Genomic DNA, 27,128 nt, shown 5'->3' with positions numbered 1-27,128 from the left:
TGTTCTTGGAAATTTAATGACTTTAATAGAAGAATAACTAAATTAAAACAGCAAGATAGAAGAAAAATCATTCATTACTAACATCTTTATCTGATTATTTATCAAGCAAAAAGACCAAAATTAATCAATGACCTAACAAAATATACAACAAAAGTCATCAAATAATTAAGTCCAACCGATCGTGTTAGTAAACGTGGACAGCGATCGAAGCGGTACATATCTATTATCGTATTAACTTCACCACTAAAATGAACGAGTTACATAATACAACTTACAATTTTGAATAATATTGTGATTAAAATGAAAAAAAGCTAAATAATTCTTTCCTACTTATATAATGTGTAATAATATAAAGTGTCCGCTACTTATAAATGTATAATCTATCGATACGCTTACTTTAAAATTTTCACACACGAAGCGCGGCCCCGAGCGTGCGGGCTCCGCGCGCTTACCGACACACAACGCGCTAACTCTACGCCTCACACAGGTCGCAGACTGAGCAAGCGCTTCCCGAACCGAAAGTAAAGTACTAACAATTTGCAACGTCATCAAATCCCCGAGTCGCACGTGTCGAGTGTTCCGCGGAACACGAGTCAGTGAGCGCGTCACTTCTGTACAATTTACAAGCGGGCGACTCCCGCGCTTAGCTGGCACTGTAGCCGCGGCCGGAGCCGGAACAATGCAGCTTTTTTTGGAGTTTTACTTTTTTACAATAATATATAGTATTTATTTGTATCTATAATTAATTACATCTAATATTTACAATGGAGGTGAATGGACATATTCATCGAACTCTACTTATTATCTCGAAAAATTAACATGAAATTCCTACCCGAAATGAACATTATCTACAACTTTTTATAGTGACGAGATTGAGCAAGTCGTGTGGAGACAATCGGGCCATAAATGAAGTCTATACTACGATGTAAAACAACTTATAACTAAGGTGTCATATGGAAGAGTTACTCGTTGAATATAATATTATAATATAGAAATATTTCAAATGCGTGTCTACATCTAGAATTTTAGAAATCTTTAAGTCACTGATTTGCGTTCATATAAAGCAAATCAGTGAAGGCGAGTCGAAGGGTAGAGTTAAAAAATTTAAACACTCGAAAGATTGCATTAATAATAATTATTAACATGAATAGACCATTTGAAATGTCAAGCGTCAAGACAACGTCATAGGAAAACAATATTAAACATTTGTGCTTCAGAACCCGTGGTTCACTTATGGCGGACGATTGCCCAATCTCCAAAGCAAAACTCGCGAAAAATTAATCTAACAATAATGGGATCGAGTCTGCGTCTCTAGTGTACAGGGGTCCGGCCGGCACAAGTGCGGGGTCCGCTGGGTCAAGCGTGTGCCGGCGCGTGTCAGAGGCGAGACAGAGGCTCGATCCGTTAGCAGAGCGGGGCGGGGGGGGGGGAGCTCATATCTTGTGTATCTTCTGCGAGACCACCACGGGGTTGTTGCGGCGGATCTCCTGCGCGCCGAGCTCCCGGTAGTCGAACGAGCAGTCGTGCTTGTCGCTGTACCGGTGCACGGCGCAGAACAGCCCGCCGCAGCGGCACTCGAACCCTGCAAATTTTAATAGTCACACATTAATATAGCGTACAGGCTGGTTGGAGGTACCTCCAACTTTGCACGGCGGTGTTTGCTTACATATGCGTCATGTTTATATGAAAACTGAGTGTGTTGTGTAGCGTGGAATTGTCATCCACTCAGCATTTTTTGCGACGCGTTTTAGTACTTCAGAATCTATCTAGACAGATAAATATTGCGAAAATTATTAAAACATTTTATTTTTTCATGCGTTATCTATTGAAGTAACTGCTTCGTTGATGTAGCGGTCGCAAAGATACGAGTGCCTGGATTCCCGGGATCAATAACTAAAATCATGATAATTCTATTCATTTGCAGAAACTAAACATAACTAAGTTGTATGTACATTGTTACATATGTTATAAATAAAAATAAAGGATCTTTAATTATAACATTTTTATGACTTTTATTTTGAGTTGAAATAAGCTGGTTTTCCGTATTAAGTAATTAATACATCTTCTACTCATAATCTACACTCTTAAAGATCCCATTATTATAAGGCCAAATAGTTTTCCACCTAATAAAATATCCACATATTGCAAAAAACAAAATCACGTTTCGATACGAGCAATTTAATTAAAATAACGCAAAGCCGATTCAATTGGCCAAGTGAGCATTATCAATGTAGAGTAAACAGAGCATAGTCGTGAATTGATAAGGACTACTGGATGAAAGCGTTTAAATGACGATAACATTATACGGCTGCCACGTGAGTCATAAAATATATATTATAATAAGATACACTGGAAGTTTTAATATCACGACTTGACTGTACCATGCAGGTGAGTTTAATGTCGTCTCTGTTACCAACAAATACAGAACTTCTTTGCTAATTGACGAGATTAAGAGTATTTTTAGTCTTGGTTCATTTGGCAATGTTGATTTAAGAACATTTAGAATAAACACGTTCACTGTGCATGACCTATCGGTGGGTCAAATCGGGTAAAAGTTCGCACGTGTCTGACCCACGGCTGGGTCATACGTTGTAAGAAAACAAAGATTTTATAACCTCAAACACGTGTATGTATAGCTACTTATATTTATTTACACGTGTTAACAAGAAGAATCAATATTTCACAATGACTGGAGCACCTTTTTCACGTCATAAAACATGACAACAATTTGCATTTACACTTATGGAGTAGTCTCCCTCATTTTAGATGCTCAGTGAACATGGAATATTGTAAATATATGTCATGATTTTTCAATCCTCTTTACGCACCGAGATCGTAAAGTTTCCACGGCGCCAACACTGATACGATTTAAATAGTCTAGAAAGTATTAAGTACAACGTCTTCCTGTAATCATGCGAAGCGTTTAATGATCGTATACCGTTGCAGCTGCATAAACGTACATAACTCATATTAAAAACATCAGTAACGAATAAAACTTTCCTATTAGCTAAGGTAACGTCAGCAAAAAAAATAAAAGGGATACAGTGCATTTTACGTCGATATGAATCATTGCAATTTCTTGTAATTTCGCACACTCTAATGCGCCTCTTAAATACTCCAACTGTTCGATAGGAAACGATCAAATTAAATATCGTTGGTAATCGATGCGTACCGAATACAAAACGCGGCGTGTTAAAGTAATAATGTGTAGCCTGAAATACTAGATGTAGGTTTGCGAATAAAATCTATAATATTTTTATGTTCCTTGTAAATGTACGAAGTCTGTATATTATAAAATAACATCACAATTTTATTTGATTTGGGAATGATTCGATTAGATAGTCGATATAAAAAGAAAATCGTATAAGTACATAATATGAGATTACAGAGAAATAATCTTTTTTAACTCTCTACTAAAGTTATAATTCCGTAGAACGCATAAGTTAAGTATTATAACATAAGACCAAATGAATATTTAGTATATACCTCACACATAACAATATATACACACATAACACGATTACTTTAACATTGCATGACTATGTTACGTAAACGCAAAAAATAACTTTTCGATTAAATTTTGCGAATTATGAATTTAACCTAAATCTATATCTATTGCGAGTTTTTCAAGTTTATAATCACTACATAGTATAAAACAAAGTCGCATTCTCTGTCCCTATTTCCCTATGTCCCTATGTCCCTTTGTACGCTTAAATCTTTGAAACTACACAACGGATTTTGATGCGGTTTTTTTTAATAGATAGAGTGATTCAAGAGGAAGGTTTATATGTATTATAACATCCATTAAATAGTGGAGAAGTACTGTTATTTTTGAGGTTTCTAATGTGATGTCGTAAATAATTACATTTTTTCCGCTTACATTGCAAACGCAGGCTGAACCCTACGAGTTTTATCAAAATAATGTACTAAGTATTGTACACATTGAAAAGGTCTACAGAAAAGTCCGCGATGGCATATGTCTATCTCTTATGGATTACCCACAATAACTTTTTTTTGTCATTTACTTTTTACGTCAAATAATGGCTAATTTTCGAAGCGATTTAAACCAATACAGCATTAATCCATAACCAATTAAATACCTTGAATACATTGTTCATTTAATATAGATCTATATGGCCCTTTACACCGTATGATTTAAGTGAATATTTTCGAAGATATTACAGATTTAAAAATTGCGGGACGTACCGTTTGCAGCGGTACCGGCGCGCGGCCGGCCGGGCCGCTATGTTTTTATATACAACGTTAAAAGTTTTTCTGTAGTGTATTTAGTATCAGCATTGCACCCGTGCGAAGCCGGGGCGGGTCGCTAGTAACTTATATATGTTATATTTAATAAAACGATTATACCTACATTCACAAAGGTAAATTTCTACTAATTACTTAGGAATTCGTACTTTTTATAATTGATACTATAATCAATACAGTTGTTTAGTGAAATAACCTAAACACTACTTTCGCTTTTTGTAGAAACGTAGCATTAAATTCAATAATAAATAAGATGAATGTATGTAAAACCAGCATTGAGATATAATCTATCACGTAAAAAGTAAAAACGATTAACAGTCCTCTAAAAATAAAAAAATAACGAAAAGAGACAGCGCGATATTCGCAAAGAAAAACACCCGACTCGTAGACCCAACCCAGGACGATCAACGCACCATACAACAACTTTTACGACCGCTACAAGTACAACCAATAGCGCCAAACAAAATCGCAAACCGTGTGAAATGCGTTATAATATTGAATACAATTTAGGAACTAAAAATCACGCTTAAGCTCACATACAAACAAATTTTGTTTTGTCACCGATTCTTGATAAATGTACAAAGTTTTAACCAAATCTTTCCGTTTAAGCTCAAAATCGAGTCTACAGGAGTCGTTCACATTCAAACATATGTATGTTCATATGTATGAAGCTTATAAAAGAAAAAAGATAATTTACCTGTAAGTCCAACCTTCTTGCGGCACACGGCGCACCTGTTCTTTTTCTTCTTGTCCTTGCTGGGATCCTTGTCGTCCGCGTCAGTGTCCGACGCGCCCGTGCTCGCGCCGCTCGTGCCCGCCGCACTGTCCTCTTCTAATTTCTGCAAATAATTATAATTATGATGAGTAAACGATATTCTACATTATTGACGTGACAACGTCTTATCATTCGATAGAGCCGGCTGCACGCACGAAAAAACATGACTCATGCAGTGTTAAGTCGCTCTGAGGCGTTCCATGTAAGGCTTGAAGTGCGAGCGAGAGCGCGGAACGAGCGACAAAGAAGCATAATCGGACGTCGTCACGTTCAACTATCGTCAGTAAACCGACTTTACGGACAACCAATTTTTTTTTCTAGAATCTAAATAGACTATCAGAATACTATATTCTCTAGAAATAGTATCTGGAAAGAACCGGCAGTACAAGACGAAGTCGTACTATTCGTTTGTACAGATTGTAGTAAAATAATATCCGAGAGCTACTAAGCTCTTTTGTTGAGGTTATGTTATAAACCGTGTAATAATTGCATCATTGTAAGCCTCTTATTATTTTAATTAATATATTCATAGACTGGATCGATAAGATTGCCGATACAACAATGTAAACTGTTTAGTTATGATTTATGAATATTTCGACTTTGAAGAGATAAGAGTGATTGACAAACCCGTTTCAGGCTCTTTTTGTCACCACCTATATCTGTATTCGGTTCGTCTTTAACTGGTCGCGGTGAAGTTCTCAATTTAATATCTTTCGAAGTGCTCGTGTTCTCCGGCGGCGGATACACGAGATTGCGATCCTCCTGTATCTCGACAACTTTCTCTAGTCTACTCTCGCGGGATGGCCCATTGCGGTTCACAGACAGCTTGGTCGGTGGCCTTGTTTTATTTTCAGTTTTTGTTTTCGTATTGGCGCTATTCGATTCCGCCGTTTCTTTGGTGCCGTCTGGCGTCGGTAGTGGCGTGCTTTCGTTTATTTCGATGGACAATCGTTTATTCTCGAAACTCTTGGAACGTGACACGGCGACACTGTCGGTGGCGGAGCTTTGGCTGTTATTGCTAGATTTGCTGCTCCTCCGCAACGCTTTCTTCAATATTCTCTTTCCCTTCGACTCTTTTTTATTGGGGTCATTTTCCATTATTGGTATTTAAATGCTTTTCATATTTGACATTGTGACTGAAAAAATATTCAATACACCAGTCTATGTTACATGTTTACGTAAATATTTGAGAATGGAACGTGGTTTACCAGGTATGTATGTATTACAAAAGCGGCATTATTGCTCACTGTTGTAAAATAAATGTTTCAAAAAACTGAATTGGCTTCATTTTAAAATATTTCAAGTTAGAAATTCTGTGAAAAATATATGACGTGTATAAAATATTTTTTTAATTTTGTGATGTAAATCAAGACGTCATGTTGGCATTTCTATTTTCTAAATCTTTGCGACCAGCCATATTCATGTATTCAGCCATTCCTAAGCGTCGAAATTATTTTATGACCTTTTTTTTTACAATTTAACATAAAATGAATTTATCTGCATGTATACGCAAAATGGCGGAAATATAAGATAGAATCTCAAGTATAACAAGAAATGATTAACATCTACATGTATTATTACGAAATGACTGACTGGTAATGAATATTTAGCGAGATGGCGTTCGAGGTTATACAGGGTGTACCAAAAAGTAGTGATGAACGGAAGCTGAGAGGTAGAGGACCTAGAGGGCTATCCGAATCACCCCCATGTATGTTATGCGATTTTTCGTATTTTCGGAGTTATGACGTTTTTTTCAATTTTTCACCTATCGCCGAGTACGATGATATTTTTACTCATGCTGACGTCAATGATTGCGGAAGATGCTTGATTTTTTTTGTGTGCTAAGCTGAAAGATAGGCCAATTCAGTATAGCAACATTTACTATCGTTAGATCTTTGAATGGAATAAAAAAAAGAATTAAATGGCAAGAAAGATAAAATTACCCAGTATGTTCACCACTTCAAGGGCCCGTAAAAAAATAAAATCACATAAAAAAAGTTTTCCGTTTGACTTTTAAAAACTTGCTCTATCTATCAGATAGCTACCCTGAAAATTTCATTTAATTATTCAGAAGGATTCAATCGAAAAATTTAAATCTAAATGTGACTGCCACAATTTGGACGAAATAACCCGGAAATTCTTAGTAGCAGAAGAAACCATTAAAAATGATAAAAGGGCATTCAGACATTTAAAAGACAACTTTTTATGGTGATGTCGCACTTGCATTGAGCAACAGCGGGGTTATTTTAAAAATTTCTGGTAATTAAACACCTATTTATTGGTTTTAATGATCATCATGTTAATTCAATTTTTGCACTTACCACATTTAGATTTAAATTTTTCGATTGAAGCCTTCTGAATAATTAAATGAAATTTTTAGGGTAGCTATCTGATAGATAGAACAAGTTTTTAAAAGTCAAATGGAAAACTTTTCTTATGTGATTTTATTTATTTACGGGCCTTTGAAGTGGTGAACATACTGGGTAATTTTATCTTTCTTGCCATTTAATTCTTTTTTTTATTCCATTCAAAGGTCTAACGATAGTAAATGTTACTATACTGAATTGGCCTATCTTTCAGCTTAGCACACAAAAAAAATCAAGCATCTTCCGCAATCATTGACGTCAGCATGAGTAAAAATATCATCGTACTCGGCGATAGGTGAAAAATTGAAAAAAACGTCATAACTCCGAAAATACGAAAAATCGCATAACATACATGGGGGTGATTCGGATAGCCCTCTAGGTCCTCTACCTCTCAGCTTCCGTTCATCACTACTTTTTGGTACACCCTGTATAATACAACCTTGCACATTTTGCATGTTTATATTTTGGCAAAATATCTAGTCTTTGATCCAAAATTTAGACATTCACGACCCCAAAAAAACAGGAAATCTAAACATTATGTAAACTACTTTTAGAACTGTTTTTAAACAATGAAATCTGGATTTTAAAAGCATTTCTGTTTTTTTTTTTTCTCAAGATTGTAACAACCCATTGTAAATCATATATTCTCCCTTTTCTATCTAGTGTAATCCACTTCATATCTGGGTGTACCATTTAAATGTTTATTAAGGTTTATCATAATCTTATTTACCTACACGTGTATTTTAATAAGGCTATGTTTGTAATGACATACTTATTTGCAATAAACAGCTTATTAGACAATATTAAAAAGGTCAGTTCAACTGATAATCTTTATAAATATTATTATTATAACAAATAATACTTTCAGAACTTGATCTAAACAAAAAAAAATGTTGTGTGGTTTTATGAAACCACGGTAAAAATGAAACTTACGATAATTATCGTATTTGTACAATAATTATCGTACGTCACGCGACATGCGCTACACAGACCTAAAAGTTTGAGACGATGTAATAAAAGTTTCACTTTAAAAAATCATGAATACATATCACCTAATCTCTTATTGCTAAATTGGCGATTACTTTAATAATATTCTAGATACTTATCGGTATTTTTTTAATTGCCTATTCTTTAGGAATTAACAATTTAAAAATATTATCCTTTCACCATCTATTATTATATATTATCGAAAAAAATATATAAAATGCTAGACTTCAATAGTATAGCAACGAATAACACAGTGTAAGTATAGCAACTTATATGTAATAAAACATATGTATGTATATTGTATATGCTATAATATCTTACCTGATCCACAGACTTTATAGAGCACACCACCATTATGAACAAAGCATAACGATTATTATTTTCTTACTAACTTATATATTAATACTAACTATTACATTAAACAATGTAAGAATCGATAAAAACCATAATTAAACAGTAAATTGGTACTTGTTACGTTCTTCAAATAAAGTTTACCAATATAATATATTTTACTAAACTAAATGGATCGCATTGTAAGCACAATATAAAGCTGTTTTCAAAAGCTCTGTCTGAAGAGTCCAATACTTAAAAATGAGCGTAGGTGTAGCTCAGTTACGCCAACCCACTTCAATGTCAACGTCCTTGTAACGTATTGCTCTAAAATTAATTTACTTTTCTCAACTAGAAATTTGCTAATAATCATAAGATATCACTACATAGTATAAAACAAAGTCGCTTTTTCTGTCCCTATGTCCCTTTGTATGCTTAAATCTTTGAAACTACGCAATGGATTTTGAATCGGATTTTTTTAATAGATAGAGTGATTCAAGAGGAAGGTTTTATTAAGTATATAATTTATTAGGTTTTAGACAAAGCGGGCGAAGCCGCGGGCGGTAAGCTAGTAGATTATAAAATGTCATTGTTTTTCTAGAAAAACACAGACTGGTTCTAATATACGATTCTTGCTCTATAACTTTCTAGATGTATTTTTTAAGCTGATTGGGCACTATTATGTATAATAAACAGGCGCTTTATCTTATTTCAATTGATTGATAAAAAACAAATTATTCAAAGTAAAAAAAACAACGGATTCGTGTCGTGAACGTTTTAAATGTTACATTCTTGGCAAACAGGTGCAACACCTTAAGATAAAAATCAATTCGTTGCATAATGTTTAACGACAAATTGCTGTTATTAAATAAATTAGTCCGGGATACATCGCCCATTTTTGCAAGTGATTACTATCAAGCTAATTTTTCGTGAGTAGCTTTATTTTGATGAGATGCCCAATAATTTCATGTACGAAACTCTCGATTGTGGTAGCTTACAGAGGTAACAAGGATAAAAATTTTTGATTTGACGGTTCTGAAATATTTATTACGCAATTTGTAGGACAATATGTCTGTTGAATTATATAAGTATTAAATAAGTGAAAATAAAAAAATCAGCTGGTTAGTAATCATTTATGATGACTTCGTTATCGATACACATTGGAAAGGGGGACTCTTTGATCAAACCATAGCTTTTGTAGGACAAATATTTTTTCGAATAATTTAGATAATTATCTTGAGATTGAACAAAAAAAAACATTCAGTTAGTAATTAATATTTGAGAACCATCAAATCAAAATATTTTATCCTTGTTTCCTCTGGTAGCTACCACAATCGAGAGTTTCGTACATGAAATTATTGGGCATCTCATCAAAATAAAGCTACTGACGAAAAATTAGCTTGATCCCGGACTAAATGTATCTATTTTAATAGAAAATATTTTGACAGCACGAAAATGCAAAACTATCTCATGGCGTTCAGAACAAAAGAGATAACTGGAATGTTTAAGCATCATCTGCCTAAATTCTGCCGGTTCCTAATTGATTCGGAGTATTGTTCCTCTACCTCTATTAAAAATAATTCATGACGCAATGTTGTGAAATTCTGCCCTCTAAATAGACATGTAGTCAATCAAAGGTTCGTTCGTGGCGATTAGGGATTTTATCATATAATGAATGTCTTAGCTCTTAAACCAATTATACTAGAGCCATTTTAATAGGCAACATTTGACAGTTCAACAAAATTCAACAACGTAACCTAGTAACGACGACATAGAATAACATGATATTTCGTTTTGTTCTAACTGCACATTTGCTTAACTTTTTTCAATTACGATTACATATTTATAATAATAATGACCGATGCAACTAATTTTAGGATTTGATTTTACTGATAAACCATTCTAAACGTAATAAACATTTTCTTATTTAAAGAACTGACGTCGCTACAATTTTGTGTCAATAAACCTTTTTTCTTTTTAAATACCAGAGACGTTACTCTAAAAATCGAAATCTGACATCTAGAATCGAATGCATAGATTACTTGGGAATAAAAAGCATCATTAATTATTGACATGTGTTTCAAGTTCGATTGACAAATGTTTCAAGTCCGTATCGATTAATTCGCTTTAATCGATGTTTTTAAGCAGGTTACCACCCTATGAAGATAAAATTGATAGACGTCAAATGTTGCCTATTAAATTGGCTCAACTATAACATAATATATTTTCTTAACAGTAATCTCGTTACTAAGCAACAGCTATAGGTTAATTTCGTACAATTTTACAGTTAACGAGTGACGCGGTGTAATATCGACGGCGTGAAATTGAATCCACATTGGAATGGTGTCATGGTGTGACGTAAGAGCTTTACTAAACAGAAACCTCAGAGGAACATTACACAGGGCTTTTGGGTATCATTTCTATAATAACAGACTCTTTGTGTTCTTGTATGTACATATGCATCACGCGAAAATGCACCAATTTGTGTGAAATTTGGCATACAGGTAAATATGGGTAGGTTATCTAATAATGGTTAATTTTTTATCACGTGAACGCATACTGAGCTAGTTACTAAGAAGAATACAATGATAAAAGGGAAGATTTATTTAACTGACTACACGACTGATTGTTAACCAGATATAACTGGCATTCTTATCAATAAGCAAATCGCCACATAGAATATTATGACGTGATATTTGTTTCATATAAAGTTGTAAATACATATATTTTTCAAGCAGATTTATATTCGAAGTTAAAATTTCAAATGCAATATAAACGAGCCATTCGCATGTTCGATACGTGTGAATATCTCGTGTAGCGTGATACACACATAGCGGGTCATTAATTTGCAATGGCAGGCGGCGAGATAGGTAAAAGTTTTGCAAAGAATTTTACTTTTCATCAACAAATGTTGCCAAAGCGAACACGCCTTTCTAATGTGTATTGTATACGCGAGGCGTTCGCAATTCTGCGGTCTGCCTCTGTCGTCGTGAACGATTACCAACAACTTGGCTTAGCAGTGTTTTTAACTGTAGGTACATTACAAATCCCAAGCAGTTCCCATTTACCTACCTCTTTTTTCTTGATTCAAAAGAGTAAAAGGTAAACTAGAGCGACGAAATTCTATGCCGGATTAGGACATATTTTTAAATTCTCGTCGCAAGTTTTAATCTCGACCTCAGCATATACCAATGTGAATAAATCACTGTTTGCATGTGTGGGTCTACAGTGTATCCTTGTTTTTTGTATATAACCATGTCTACTCCAATGTGTACGAGCTCATGTGTGTGTGAGCGTCTTTAAGCCTGTGTATGCGTATGAGTATATTCGTGAGTTCGTGTGTCTCCGTGCGTGTTTACGCGTGTTTATTTGTACATGTGTGTGCGTGTTTAGGTGTGTGTTGAGTGCTCGTATGACATATATGTGTGTGTGTACAAGCAAATATAAACAAAAGCGGCCTCACATCAGTCAGCGTCTGCGTCTGCGCGGGCAGCGTGGGCACGGTGGGCGCGGCGGCGGCGAGCGGCGTGGCCGGCGCGGGCGCGGGCACGAACGTGGAGGCGACCGGCGACGGCGTCGTCGCCGGCGGCTGCTGCTTCTTTTTCAACGCCTCCTGGAATTCCACGCGCTTACTTAGATGTAACTTCGTGCTCAATATCAATGCCTGAAGGTCACGGATCTACCCTACCTCTAAAAAAATAAACTAACGCTAATGGTTGAGTACATTGCATAGAACATTTCCCTAGGATGGCAAACATGTACATGTTTTATACTTTATAGTTTATTGTAAACACATTTATAGCAAAGTCACGGTTAGTAGCAGAGTATTGCCATTAAAATCTAAATCACAGCTAATACAGAGAAATGATAATATGTATATAAAAACGCCAACTATACCCTACTGACTAGCCTGTGACCGCAACGCAATCTTGTTTGTGGCCGATTGACCAGTGAGGCATTTATAAATTTTAACTACAGCCAAATTCCAAAGAGTAGCCAGATGGACGCACTCAAAATATCTGTCGTCATACTACTTATCACAAACAGAGAAGAGCTACAAAAAAACAAGCATTTTGTGTGTACATGAGCGTGATATGATCATTTTATAAATTATATTCTCCTTCACTTACTTCCTACATTAGAGACAAGTACTACCTACACAGGAAATGAAACTTCATTGAAACCATCATGCATATGGTGTTATCTGTTAACTGATTTATCATTAGTTGCCTTTTTTTGTGTAGTACCTAGTTATATGAATTTTAAGTGTGTTGTGTACCGATGCCTACAATACAAGACACTATCGTACGAACACAAAGTATTAAGTAATATGTATTGAAATCATTCAAGTTGGCCATGGGAATTTTTGCATTACCACATATTCTAGAGAAACAAAGGAAAATAACAATGGCTACAACAATACCATTCAATATTAACATTTTAAACAGTAAAATAAAGCAACAGCATCAACTTTTAATTACGCATTTAATTTTATACTGATGCCAGTTCCGCACGACTATATTTTTTACCGTTGGGAAGTAAGAATACATTTTCGAAACGGCAAAAAAGCGTAGCATTGAAGCTACTACGCATCAGCTGTCGCAATTACAAAGATTGTGGTTCGTGAACACCTTCCTGATCGTATAAGGCGAAAAGTCATCTATTTGGTAGCGCAGCCGCCTTGTTTGTTTTGCGTTCAGTGCCAAGTGAATTGTGCGTAAATAAAGCTACTGGCCTCAAAAAACAACACACACGCTCACAGAAACATCTAGAAATATATCGGGGACATACTTTAAACGTTAATCACTCGATTAAACGTTAAAAATCTCGAGAAAGCAGCTTGATCGTGTTTATAAAAGTATTTTCGTAGGAAGTAGGCACTTATCGCTGCTTGGTAGCTTATACGTCATACCTACCATGACTAATATTTTTCATCATAGTGACGTTCATGTGTTCATATTCTGGTATGTAATAACTTAGTATGACGTCATCGGGCGACATCACAGTGGTCAATTTACTGCTATAGTAGTAAAATTTAGTTATCTATTGTTTATCGTATATTTGAGCTAATTGAGTACCAACGCTTTGTCTATATTCAAACTTATAAAAACTATGGTCTTATGACCCTTGTAGTCGATATTTGCTTTGGAATAACATAAATAAATTTATATTTCTTTTCCTCCTAATTCTAACTTGTTTATATATGAATAGTACGCGAATTTATTGACGGTAAATGCTGTGTCATTTCCTGATTTTAAAAAGAGTGCTTGCTTATGTATTTAGCTAAGCTGCGTGTCCTTAACGCAACACATCATGAGGTTAGTTGAATTATGATCTACCCTGTCACATGAAGCCATAGCCATACGTTATGTCTAAACGAGATCAATATAAGTAATCTTACCTTAAAGCAAACTGAGCAGAGCCCGTCAGTGGACGGGTTTCCGTAGAAACCGCAACCTGAGCGGCACAAAGCCTCCATTGGATTCGATTCTCGCTCCATGGTTGCACAATTAATTTCACTTTTAATATAAAACAATAAACAAAACGTGTCCTCGTCGAGAGTACGATTGCACTATCAGTATATTGCACTTGTTCGTAACACAAAGTCTCACAATCACAATGTTCGATGCACTAAATGTTACAATTGAAACTCGATGATAACTCTCTTGCTGTCTTCACGGTTAGCGGCTGCCTCAGCCGATGAGCTGCGACTACTTTCTGTGTCAGGATCGTATTGGGCCCTGCGACAAACGAAAACAACAAATTAGCATCTCCGACGTAAATGAAATCATTATTATCTAATTACCGTGCGTTATAGGCCAAGCGATTATAACAGATTGGAACGATGTTCCGATGTCAATTTTATATTACCTACTGTAATTATGCCTATTAATAATTTCAAAGCAGTGACCCTCCCATGAGGGTAATAACTATAACAATATAGGATATGCGGGCATTTTATGAGTACAATAAGATATATTGCATGTATCATTCATCGGACACTCGAAGACTCGTACCATCGAGCTATAAAATTGATTGTATTATAAGAAGCGTGTAGAATGCAACCGATTATTCCAATAGAAAGTGGTACCTAGGCGCTGACGGCTGAACACGATTTCGAGGCAAAACATAATATGCATAACGACAGGTTTACATAACAAGAGAGAGCTAAGGCCAAAAGTGGAACGTGAAACGGAGCACTAGGCCTACGTTCAAGGTCCCATCGGCGACACCCGGTGACGATACCGTCTGTCTAGTTGTAACTAACACTCAAAACCTTTCCACGAAACGAGTTGATAGTTGTTACGTCATCTGCTTTTAGCCGATACGTTGCGGCTTGTATGCTACATGTACATAGCTGTTAATTGATTGCGGTTAACCATACTGGTTAGTGTCGTTTGATAGTTTCGATCAATGCCTATGATAGAGCAAAAATTGATTGTGCAAACTGCTGTACCACTTACAAATTGATAAATGATAGGCTGTGTGATTTCTAAATAGTTATCTGTCTGGTAGTCACATAACTACAGACGAAAATCGTGCGTAAGTACGTTCACAATAAACGTCACCCAAAACAATTCGAGCTCCTGAACTAAAATCGGGAACAATCAAAGAAGAGAGATATTAAAAAGTGTGGAATGTTAAAAGCGGTGAGCTATGAAGTGCACCAATTATCGCCACAATAATAAGTGAAGTGGAGTGTGCAGCAGACGAGGTCGTTACACTGGCCGCAGCTGGAGTCATCGACCGGCCGCACGGGGGTGTGCGCACGCGGCGGGCACAACTCTACACGTTATAGGCACTAATGTGGCAAAAAAACGTAAACAACAAATAAATCTTATATCTCAAATTCACAACAATTTTAATGCTGGTTGAAAAAAAAACAAATCTGACGCTAATGTACATAGGTATTGAGTTTGAGTTTATGGCATACGAGGAACATCTACTCTACACGTAAACATAGCGGGACTTCGATAAACATGATCAGTGATGCTAGACAAACAATGCAATAATGTATCTCGTATACGTGTTCGTGTACCAATAATAAAATAGGGAAATAAAAACAAGTTGTTTTTAAAAACACCGTATCACACCTACTCCGGGAACGTAATAAATAATGGTCATAAAACTGGTATCTTGTAGATTTTCGTACCGAATACTAAAACCCTTCCAAACTAATTATCTTATTAACATATTTGACAAAGTATAATAATAATAAAACTAAAAACGATACCGACGAAATATTTTTAGAACGATGTGGTGCATAAAATGAAATGTTGAAAACCATATAATTGCTCATTAATTATTTAGCTAATTATACAGGAATTGTATAAGAATACGAGCAAGATAGCTCTGGACTGGACAAAGTCCGTTAGGTGACGCCATACACATAGATGCGTTATCACCGACCCCTCCTCCCGCTGAATCGCGTGTTTATTTACGCGCAGCAAATAAAGAAACATCCAAGCCGCGTCTATGAAAAAAAACTTGCAATATTATACTAGCTCATTTTCCTTCGATTTACAAAGATTTTCCTGTTGTCTTTTCAAGTTAGAAAAATCTACATAGTAGAATATTCATACTGGTGTCGAATGTGTTAACTTGAAACTAAATACAGTAAAAAAAACGCAACCTACATCTTTTTTATGAGCAAAACCACATTTTCTACCTATGAATCGTTAAAACTTAAAACAATATCAATTTATGTATGTCACGACCGCACTAAAACAACGTAGTCACACCACAACCAAAGACACCTACCAGCTGCAACCGATTTCTTTAAAAAATAATAATATTGCAGATACAAAATTTTAAAGTAGTTAATATTGTTCCGAATTAACTGTGCCAAGGTAACCAGCGCGATTAGTTGAAAACGTGATCTTCGATAATTTGTGAACTAGCATTACGATACTAACGTATTGTTATTTTTTACGATTACACGCCACGATTTTTCAATAGTTTTCGTAAGGATAATTGCCTCGTATACCTGTTGAATAACTTTAATTAAAAATATTCCTTTGTTACAACAGAAGGTTACTTACGTGCAAGTCATATAAAGAAAATGCGTAGTCGCTTCAAGTAACTACGCAAATGTAAATATGAGAAATTACGACGTTTTCAAGATTTAAGCATGAGGCCAAGCGCGCACCACGATTTTAATTTTTGCGACACGATTTCAAAATCGCGCTGTAGAAAATCGCAGAGAGTACGGTGCGCGCACAGCGATAATTTAATAGTGATTATTACTCACTTTATCATTGATTTCGTACAAGTTGCTTGTCTTTATTTACTACTTAGGAGGATAAGAAAAAAAAAAGAAAATTCGTCAATATTGGACTCATCCTTTTACAGCAGATAGAATTGTCAATGGTTTCTTTTATCAGAAATACAATGAACTTCGGATGTATCCCAAAAAATTCTTTGGCTATTATAGAATGAAAATTCCGCCAAAAGGCCGCCCATTGCGCTTTTTTTTTATTATTGTAACCTTTATGTACTTAGTTATATTTTGTTTCTTGCACAATAAAGTGTTAAATAAATAAATTCAAACTTTTGACAGATTACTGAGTTCATGTTTACCAAACAGTACCTACCTATATAACTACGATGTTTACTGTTGGACAGACGAAACACAAGTGAAGTGCCGGCCGGGCCCGAGGGTGCGATTTTATGATCGCAGTGCGCGCGGTACCATACAATTTCATATTCTGCATTTGATTTTCGCGACAATCGCGTCGCGAGCAGTCGCAGCAAAATGTGACAAATCACAATTTTAAAATCGCTGTGATTATTTAATCGCATGTGCGCGCATTGTCATAGTAACTCATACGTTGTATTTCTGCGATAAAATAATCACGCTGCAGAAAGTCGTGGTGCGCGCTAGCTCTGAAATTGGATTAAAGAAACACACTAAAAAATATTTTATGAAATGTCATCTGATGAGAAAACTCTTTTAAATTCTACCCTCTTTCATTATGACTGGCATGTGTTTACATTTATAACCATAACAAAACGGGAGCCAGAAGCTCTCATTTCGTTTTTTTGGAAATATTATCAAAAAGCGCTAGTGATAACTGATAAGCGAAGAATAGTTGCGAGATCAAATTCATATTGTATTTTGATCTAGAAAAAGTGTGAGGATCTTCAGATGACGGATAAAAACTCTGCAGATGTTCCAAGCTGCGATGAATGTAGGTCAGTTAAAAACTGTCGTCTGCAAAGCGTCTTAACCGAATTATAATCAGATACGTTGTTCGGAGAGACCTTAACTCTTAAACAAAAATCCTTTGTGTACTAAGTTTTAAGTTTCTGGCACTTGGATTTATTATAATCAAAAGCTGCCAGGACAGTTCACACAGACATAACTGTAAATACGAATAGAAATGACGCATTAAGAGAACTAGATACCTACCTGTTGCCTGTTTAAACGTGTAAATATTCAACAGTAACTCAAACACTTGTTTGATCAAGAAACGTATCTAAAAGCCCCTTAAGGTGCATTTTGGAAGCACATATCAATCGTTCCTTAACAAATAAATACATCGATAGCAACAGGACGCAAAGAACAGTTCCCTAGACGATGAATGCTATCTATAACTTTAAAGGTGTGCATGTGTGCGAGCTGTATCGTGAACGTCGGCGATGGATGTGTGCGCAGTGGCCCGCTGACCCAGTTGCGAAGTGCTGCTACGCAATTCGAGCACGACTCGCTACCATATACCATTGCACTGGCATCGCATAACTAACGCCAAACACATGTCCCAAGCTATCCCAACCGACTCACACGTGTGCTAAATGTTTGAACGTGTGTGTGCATCCTCAGATATCGCATAACAGGCGATACCCCCCACGAACTTTGTTTAAAATTTTCGGAAATTATTCTTGTAATTGTTACACGTGTAGAGTCAAGTCTGAAGTCAAGACCTCAGAACTATAAAATGTGCCAACAGTCTATTTACGTCCTACGTCTATTGAGTAATAGATGCGACGCGACTGTAATTCCGGCAAATTAAATTCTTTATATGGAACACATTGTTGCTTCTGGACATTGATGATTGTTCACTCGTTCTATCAACTAGGAAGCTCAAGGCTATCGTTCCGCAAGACGAGCACGACACAACAGTTTACTTATTTCACATCTATGTATACAATTTGAGTAAATGTGTAAAAAAATAAAGATGAATAGTTTAATATTATTGTTAATAATGAAGAAAAAATACCAAAAACATCTCTATCAAAAGAACAAAATCTACAGACTTAATTAGAAACAACATCGTTGCACGAATAATTGACTTCATTACCTAAACATACTTATTCCAGTGAGTAGTAAAACTACTTTCGAATGCAATGTAATATAAACTATAAATAAAGCGTGAAAATCTAGCATGAAGAAAACTTGTTCCTTTTCATTAAGATACCGAGTTTCAGCGTACATTCATAACTATTTTAAAAATTTATTGCAAGCTCATGTTTAGCCTGTTTAGAACTAGATCTTTTTGATAATTATTAATTATGTACCGTAATAACTCCAAAAAAGTAAGAAAGTAATCAAACAGATAAGAAAAAAAATGGTTAAACTCGAAATAAACATAGGCAGGAATCGTAAAATGATAACTGACCAAAATATAGGTCACGCCAGAACTGGAGCACTCGTGAACGTTATCATTGGCTCAATTGATCAAATTTAAAGCGGTCGAAACAAAATACAGGTCTGACCACTCGCACAACGGTATTCATAACGGTTACGGCAAAAAATCGTGCAGAGCAAAGAGAATCCTAAGAAAAATTAACGGGAGAGCTTGGAATCCACATCCATAATACATTTAACTTGATAAAATCCAAAGTAAAAATCATTCAAAATTAATCAGAAACGAAGCAAATTTCACTGATGCCTTCAATTTCAAAACAAAAATCCCAGAACTCGAAGTAAGGGGAAAACAACATCAATTTGTTATTAAACAGAAACGCAGAATCAGAAATACGCGGAACCTGTTTGGATGGGTGACGTCACACACTCGAGGAAACGTTTCTCGACAGTCTGTGCACATTCAAATAAAAAATAAACATTCATCGATCCTGTCATTTCGAAATAATCGTACGTGTTTCTCTAAGCAATCGTCGCATACTAAAAATAAACACGTCAGGGTCTCACGTTTAATCCCTTCCGCATAGTAGCAACATGGAAGTAAAGATGGGAAAATAAGGTCAGAGCTGACTGCACGGATTTACAAACAAAGTGCAAAACCAGAACAGGAAGGACAATGGCATTATCGTTTAGAGAATGCGTCACAACTAACAAATGTGCACAATGACGCTTCACAGACAATGGATCGCGCACGGCAAGATGGCCGCCGATCTGTCAGCTGATTGTGCGCACACGCAGCGGTAGCCGTAGCAGAGCTGCGAACTGCTCTAGATATCGCTCTCTCTTTCAGTGATGTGATTAAGCACTTTTTCAAAATTATTGTTTATAATTCTATGTACATTTAAAATTAAAATACTTCTTTACACTAGCTTCCGTAGTCACTATAAAGCTGAACTGAATCTACTCTACATCTAACGGGCTAAAAATGTTGATACGTACATTTTCTGCGTCCTATTTAATTCCAATATAGAGCTGACTGCAATAAAAAAACATCCTTTATTTCATACGCCGTATCATACATTTTTTCTAGATTTTCCATTCATACCTAAATAACAATAAAAACGGACTCGGTTGCTATTTCGTTAAAATAAAATAAGAAAATACTAAATAGCAACTTATTAAATTATCATGCCAATTTACAACAATTTTGTCGTGGACTGATAATGTGGTGGTACAAAATATGTCAAGATAACATTATCAAACTTTTGATAATACCAGTACCACAAAATCATTAAGATAATATCTTCATAATGGGCGCCTCTATTTTCATTGGTTACTGCGTCGCAAACAATCAAATACATTGACATTGATCAACTTATTTACGTGTGTGGGTTAAATAGAGATCTATTTAGAAAACAATTCACAACACACATTTAAAAGGTCAATATAAATGAGCTGTGTATATTATATTTCAGTAAGAACGCTCGCGCTGCCGAGTTTTTAGCGTGTACATTATACACATGTGATTATATTATATTGTATTTAATCTGCATATTATAATTATGAACTACGCATAAACACATTTGAATTGAAAATGTAAGTCGCCCGTATAAAATTAGGAATCGATTTTCATGGCATTTAATATTGAAATATAAATCTACGGGGAAAACTGCATGAAAGTTCAAAGCAAGAAGGGCAGTGACCCTCATACACCAAGGTCATGGCGGCGGCCTTCAAACAACCTCGTCTAAGCTAGCACACAGCCTGCCTTCGGTGCCTCCTCACGACGCAAACGCATACAGGTATCACACACTCAACCACAAACCAGCATTACCTTCGAACAAAAAAGTGAACCCATGGTCATGTAATCACATTCGAAAGCACTTCACAAACACGAATCACATATCACTGACGCATTTAGGTGTAAAACAATGGCGTACTAATTGGCACTATTATCTGGCGATAAGATTGCTTTAGTTGCACCTGATATACTGGTATCGGCCTCGCAAAGGCGAGCTCCTACGCGCACGGCGTGCAGGCATGAACTGAGTGGTGAGTGAAACAGTTTGCTCACCCGCACCCGACGTGCCGCCATATTCGCGTCACTATTCACACGCGCACGCACTCATCGATACAAACAAACCCAACCAATATTACAAAGCTGATAAACACATGCTACGCTCGTTCACATATCTCGATTCTCGACACTCAACAATCCTCACAACGACGCACATAGAAACCACACCAACCTCAGTTATGTGTTGCGCAGATACGAATGCTAATAATTTAATGACACACACTCTCGTGATAAATAACATTTTTTTACCAGAAATGAAAAATAGAACTTCAATTATAGTAACTCACACATAAACAAACGTGATTTTCCAACAAATTAAGACAATTCAAATGTGATGCTATAAACCGGGTATATTATCGTAAGGCTCTTATTATATTATGTTATTGAATTAGAATAAAATTTAATAAATGCAAAGACAAAGTTCATTATTGTTTTGAGAAAACAAAACAAAGTGATAAAGGAAGATAGCTCTTATAAACATAGGCATAAAGCCAAGATATTGGTATGGGTGCGACGAACGCAGACAAAGCCGCGACGTTGCGAGTCGTCGATCTCCCCCAAATTAGTCCTGGGCTAGGGCGCTGACCTTTGTCGGCCGCCACGCGCCCGCCACCGATTCTGATGTGAATAAATCTTTGCGACAGCCACCCCAAGTACCCACCTGGCACCATCCCTTGATTGATTCAATTCTATGTAAACAATTGCAATTAGGGCCCGTAAAATCCGCGCGGAACAACGACACGACAATCAACAAGGTCAATGAAATCAGAGCACGTGAAATTTTAATTTTAATATACTACGAACGACGATGTTATAAGGGAACATGTGTATTGCGTGTTGCATGCATGTCTGCCAAAATATTTGGCACTGACAAGCTGCCGATATATCTGACACACAAAAGCCTGGCCAAGAGCTCTTTGATATAGTTTGAACTTGAAATCTTTATTGTTGGGTTAGTATATTTAAACTGCAAGATGAGTTAATTTCTTTGTACATATTTTATTTACATGTCATCCTTGCAGTATTAGGGTGGAACAAAAGGACAAAGAGAGAAATTGAAATGACAATAAAACCCTCTGTCTGCAAGTTGGTCCAAATTTAAATACATATAACCTTTTAGTACACAGTATCTTATTCCTATTTTTGAGTCTTTACATGGAATTAATAAATAAATAGAAATGAATTTTTGTTAGATTAGGTTATTATAAATCTATAATCTATATGATATATGATATATCACCATTATAAAACCAGTTTTGAAAGGAAATTTTAAATTTGTGAAGTGATAATTAATGTAAAGTTAATAATAAAGCTTGGATATTACACAATATTACATACCTGATGTTGGAAAAGTGAATTCCGTACTAGACAAATGTCTTTCCAAGTGCGAAGACCCTTCAGCTCACAACTAGGCGTCACCTCGACTGTGCAGTTAAAGTCAGCATCCAACGGCATCACAATGAATAGTTACACCACCTAAAACAACCACCTTCATGAGGACAAAAAATACATGTTATTACTTATTATAATTTATGATTTTTTGTTTAAATAAGGACCTTTGGAAACAGTTTAAAGAGGAGAAATCAAAAGGCTCTTCGAAACATTTACAAGATACATAATAGGGATTGGTCTTTAGATTTACAATTACTTGATACAATAGATACATATTTGATTGTATTCAAATTCAAAATAAAAATATGTATGAAAAATCCTGATGACCCTTTTTAAAAAAATATTGAAATTTTAAACTTCCTTGAAATAAAGAGTACATGCATTTAATATTAAAGAGAAGATTGATAATTACATAAAAAAGTACAATATTGTTTATATATTAGAAAAATAACTTGGACCCCTAAAATCCCCATTTGTTAAATTAAAGTTTTTTTTTATCCGCAATCACAATATATCAGCTGACAGAGAAGAGTTGACAAAACAATGGGATAGGAAAACAAGCATGCTATAATTATTTGTCAATAGTTTAAAAGGAATGAGCACTACACATTGACACAAGTCTCATGAATAATGACTCGTTGTTTCCTTCTATGCAAAATAAGCACAACAAAGATGAATTATTATTGACATATTTATAACAATGCTAGTACATTAGAACATCTACAATATGCTTTTTCCTATAAATGCAATAAATGATGCAATTAAATAATAAAGTTAATCTAACAAAAGTTTCGTGATATGATTGAGCAATGTGCTATTATTGAGAAATAATATTTAAATGCTGCATAGGTATTTAAAGTAAAAAAGAAAAAAGAAATTATAAATTTTTAAATTTCTCGGTAATAACTCAGGCCCCAGAATCACAGACATAATAGAAAATCTATTGTGTCGTGGACCGATCGGGCAGTTCGGGGCTCAATGGGTTAAAAGACAATATTCCAAAGAAATAATAAATATTAAACAAGGAAAAACTATCTACAGTTATAGAATTATAATTATATGTTTCCTGTCAAATAGGACTTGTTATTTTTACAACTATTTTAGGTTAAATCAATATACAACACAATAAAACCTAAATCAATAAAATATAACAAGCAATATGAGTCACTAGGAATCATGGGTAGTTGTTATGTTAGATTTCAATAACATTCTTAGACAAATAATATAACAGAATACATAGATTATAATAGAATTTAAGACAAAGCCTATCCTTAATGTTGTGATTGTCCAATTAGCCAAAAAGAAAGAAATTTCACCATTATATTCACCTACTCAAATGATGACTTCTAATTTAAATTAACATTTAAAACAAAGGCTTTATGTAATGAGTACACATGAGTCAACCTGAAACTATAAATAAGTCCAAATAAACTTTGTTGGTTTTAAACATACAAGTTATAAACTTTTAGCATGATATTGCATTAAAGAGGAAGTCTACAACCATAAAGATTAAATTCTTGGAAGAATTCATAATTGGTTCACTCAATTCATCAATTACCCACTATCAAGTGCACTATTCAATGAGCAAGATTTCTACGATAGCATGCACCAAAGTACCATATATCCATGCAATAATATACTTATGCGCTGATTACACCTAACGAGTACAGTGGCGAGTCAGTAAATACGCTCTCGGCCGAGACAGTTGCCGAACCGAGTGGGTGTTTACACGTATTTCACTAGTGGCGAGTCAGTTCAGTTTTGATCACGACGCGGACGTCTGCAATGGATCGAAAAAAAAAAGAATTTAAACGGGTTTTTAATCGGCTGTTACCAGATATTATTAACGAATTGTGGGATTTATTAGAAATAATAAATAAAAATAATAATTCTTTGAAAAAATACATTGACGAAACGAACGAGTGGCGAGTGGCCGAGTGACGCGACGAGTGCGTGTTTATACCTGCCGAGCGGGATAGCGAGTGGGTACTCGGCCGAGTAAACAAATTGGGATTCTAGTGACTGTCTCGCCACTCTTCTCGGCCGAGTACTCGTTGAAGAGTTTATACCAACCGAGCACTCGGCCGAGGACACTGACTCGCCACTGTACTCGTTAGGTGTAATCGCCGCATTAGCATGAATGCTTTTCAGAAGGTGGTGTCATGATCATAATGCGTGCAAATCTACCAATCAACATAAAAGCACTGTCATATCTGAAAATTAGCTTCAAAATTCCAGTTACCACAAGTATAAGGTGCATGCCAACTATTGCAATGTTTATTTATTCCCCAGAAGCTGCGCTAAACGTTAGGATATCAAAAATATTGAAGAATATCGTTAATTGGCATTCACGAAGAAAATGGCGTCACATCACACAAGTCACGGAACAAGGTACAATTTCGTCATATCGAAACACATGTCACAATCACAGCAAAACACCACATAAAAAAGTATCATGCGAGGTTAGTCAATTTTCTTGTTAATTACTCACTTTGAATATGAATTCCAAAGAAAATCATCCAAAAACTTTTAAGACTGATGACAAGGCACTCCACTCACCGTTTGCAAAACCCAGACTACAAATCACGTGACCAAGACTTTTAGTATTGCCAGCTGTTATGTAGTGTAGTATATAAAAATCGGTAATCGATAAATATTAACGATAAATAACTATTTTTTATAATTTATTGTTTGTTGGTTGTTTCCCCTTTCACCTTTAATTTTCAAATATTATAATCGAGAACTTAAATTTTCGTTGTCCTTTCCATGTTCTTTCTCCCGCCCTTTTTGCTGCGATTCTATTAATATTTCCATTCCATTATTTAAAGTAGGTACATATTTTGTTTTGAAGTTAATGTTTATTTTTAACATACTTACTTGGAATTCAAAAATACTTGGAAGTCTTGTGCCCAGCACAAGACTAGGTAAAGCCATGGGGCTTCGCCCATGTAGTTTAAGAAATTTTATATAATTTCCGTTCCGTATTTACTTAAACCCAATAAAACTGAGGTGAATCCATTATACCTATGCATTTGGTCTCCATAGGAAAACATTTCTTCTGATATCTTAACTGAGGCATTGTTAATGAAGTGGTCTTAGCATTAACTCTCTCATTATTTAATAAATATTGGTCAAATTTGCTTGTAACTTTACAGAAATATAACTTATCTTATACAATAGAATAACACATGAGCTAAAGAAATACTTTTTGCCTACATACCTACATTTTGCACGCATTACTTCCAAGTGTGACCGCGTGGCTCAGCAAGTCATAAATAGTAAAGATAATATTCAAGGTTTAATGGTATATTAATATTATTAAAAAAAGAGCGTGTGTGCGTAGCACACGTGCCAGAAGTGACTTATTTGACAATATTCAAAGATACCAAAATCGTCGCCGTGTGGCATGACGTGACGGTATTGCCTTTACCCGACCTTGAAATTTAAAAAATTTACGTTATATCATGTATCTTCTTCTTTGTCGATTCACTCTTGGCAGAGTGGTGAGTGGTCGTGGTCACGTTGAGACGTCCACATCAGTGGTAGAGGCGGACACAGCTTTCCGCACGATCTCCCGCCATCTCTTCCTGTTACTAGACTGTCTGGCGCAGTCTGATACGCGAATTCCTACAGCAGATTTCACTTGGTCGGTCCAGCGCATTGGTGACCTGCCGCGCGATCTGATTCCTTCCACCTTTCCTTGTACTACTAGCCGCTCAATGGAGTTGTTATCTCGCCTAGACACGTGTCCAAAGTATTGCAGTATGCGCGACTGTACTACGGTCGATAAACGCTGTTTGATGCCGAGCTCTTGGAGTATGGACTCGTTGCTGCGAAACTCTGTCCACGATATCCCTAGCATCTTCCTCCAGCACCACATTTCTAGAGCATTTATCTTCCCTTTTTCCAACTCGCGCACTGTCCACGTTTCTGCCGCGTAAAGAGAAATGGGGAATACGAGTGTTTGTACGAGCTTGACTTTTGTGGCTTTGGTGATATTAAGATTCCTCCACACTTTTCTCAACTTCTCCATCGCAGTTCTGGTTATGGCCATACGTCTTTTTACTTCATCTACGCAGCCGCCGTTGTTTGAGATCAAAGCACCAAGGTATACATAGGTCGGAACCACGTTGCAGTTCGCAATCTGTGTCACTTTGGGCGAATTGTCGTTGGTGCGGTCTACAATCATAATTTTGGTCTTAGAACGGTTTATCTTTAACCCAAACGTACGGCATACGCGCTCCATTTTGAGAAGCAATTCCTTCATTCCTTCAAATATCATGTATATTTGGTTGTTAATTCTCATGTGACTATTTGCGTCATTGTGAACACGTCCCTACAACATAGCTG

At 35.8% G+C, this 27,128-nt stretch overlaps 1 protein-coding gene across 6 annotated transcripts; it reads right to left on the bottom strand.

The window, feature by feature from the left end:
* On the bottom strand, positions 1–25,401 carry drn (zinc finger AN1-type doctor no). Of its 6 annotated transcripts, none has more exons than XM_089695055.1 (6): positions 25,270–25,401; positions 22,725–22,875; positions 14,126–14,465; positions 12,188–12,352; positions 4,964–5,105; positions 1–1,582 (listed from the first exon to the last, which is right to left on the bottom strand). In XM_089695055.1, exons 3-6 carry the CDS (start codon positions 14,222–14,224, stop codon positions 1,434–1,436), a joined length of 555 nt encoding a protein of 184 aa, XP_089551181.1. In that variant the 5' UTR covers positions 14,225–14,465; positions 22,725–22,875; positions 25,270–25,401; the 3' UTR covers positions 1–1,433. The 6 variants fall into 6 exon arrangements, with proteins under 6 accessions (XP_089551181.1, XP_089551180.1, XP_089551184.1 ...); XM_089695054.1 differs by having other exon boundaries at positions 22,725–22,862; XM_089695058.1 differs by having other exon boundaries at positions 12,188–12,337; positions 22,725–22,862.
* Positions 25,402–27,128: the final 1,727 nt, after the last annotated feature.

Source organism: Colias philodice, chromosome 5, assembly GCF_061535455.1.
Source record: "Colias philodice isolate Cphi_HAF_F1 chromosome 5, ilColPhil1 Martin Lab GWU primary, whole genome shotgun sequence".
NCBI classification, from domain to species: Eukaryota; Metazoa; Arthropoda; class Insecta; order Lepidoptera; family Pieridae; genus Colias; species Colias philodice.
Note: the sequence above shows the minus strand (reverse complement) of the source record. Positions and strands in the feature narration are given on the sequence as shown.

Excerpts from the sequence above, each read along its gene's own strand:
- drn (XM_089695059.1), bottom strand. The coding sequence starts at position 6,139 with ATGGAAAATGACCCCAATAAAAAAGAGTCGAAGGGAAAGAGAATATTG. Across the intron at positions 5,106-5,668 it reads ACAAAAAGAGCCTGAAACGG|AAATTAGAAGAGGACAGTGC; the intron begins GTTTGTCAATCA and ends AATTATTTGCAG. Across the intron at positions 1,583-4,963 it reads CAAGAAGGTTGGACTTACAG|GGTTCGAGTGCCGCTGCGGC; the intron begins GTAAATTATCTT and ends TAAAATTTGCAG.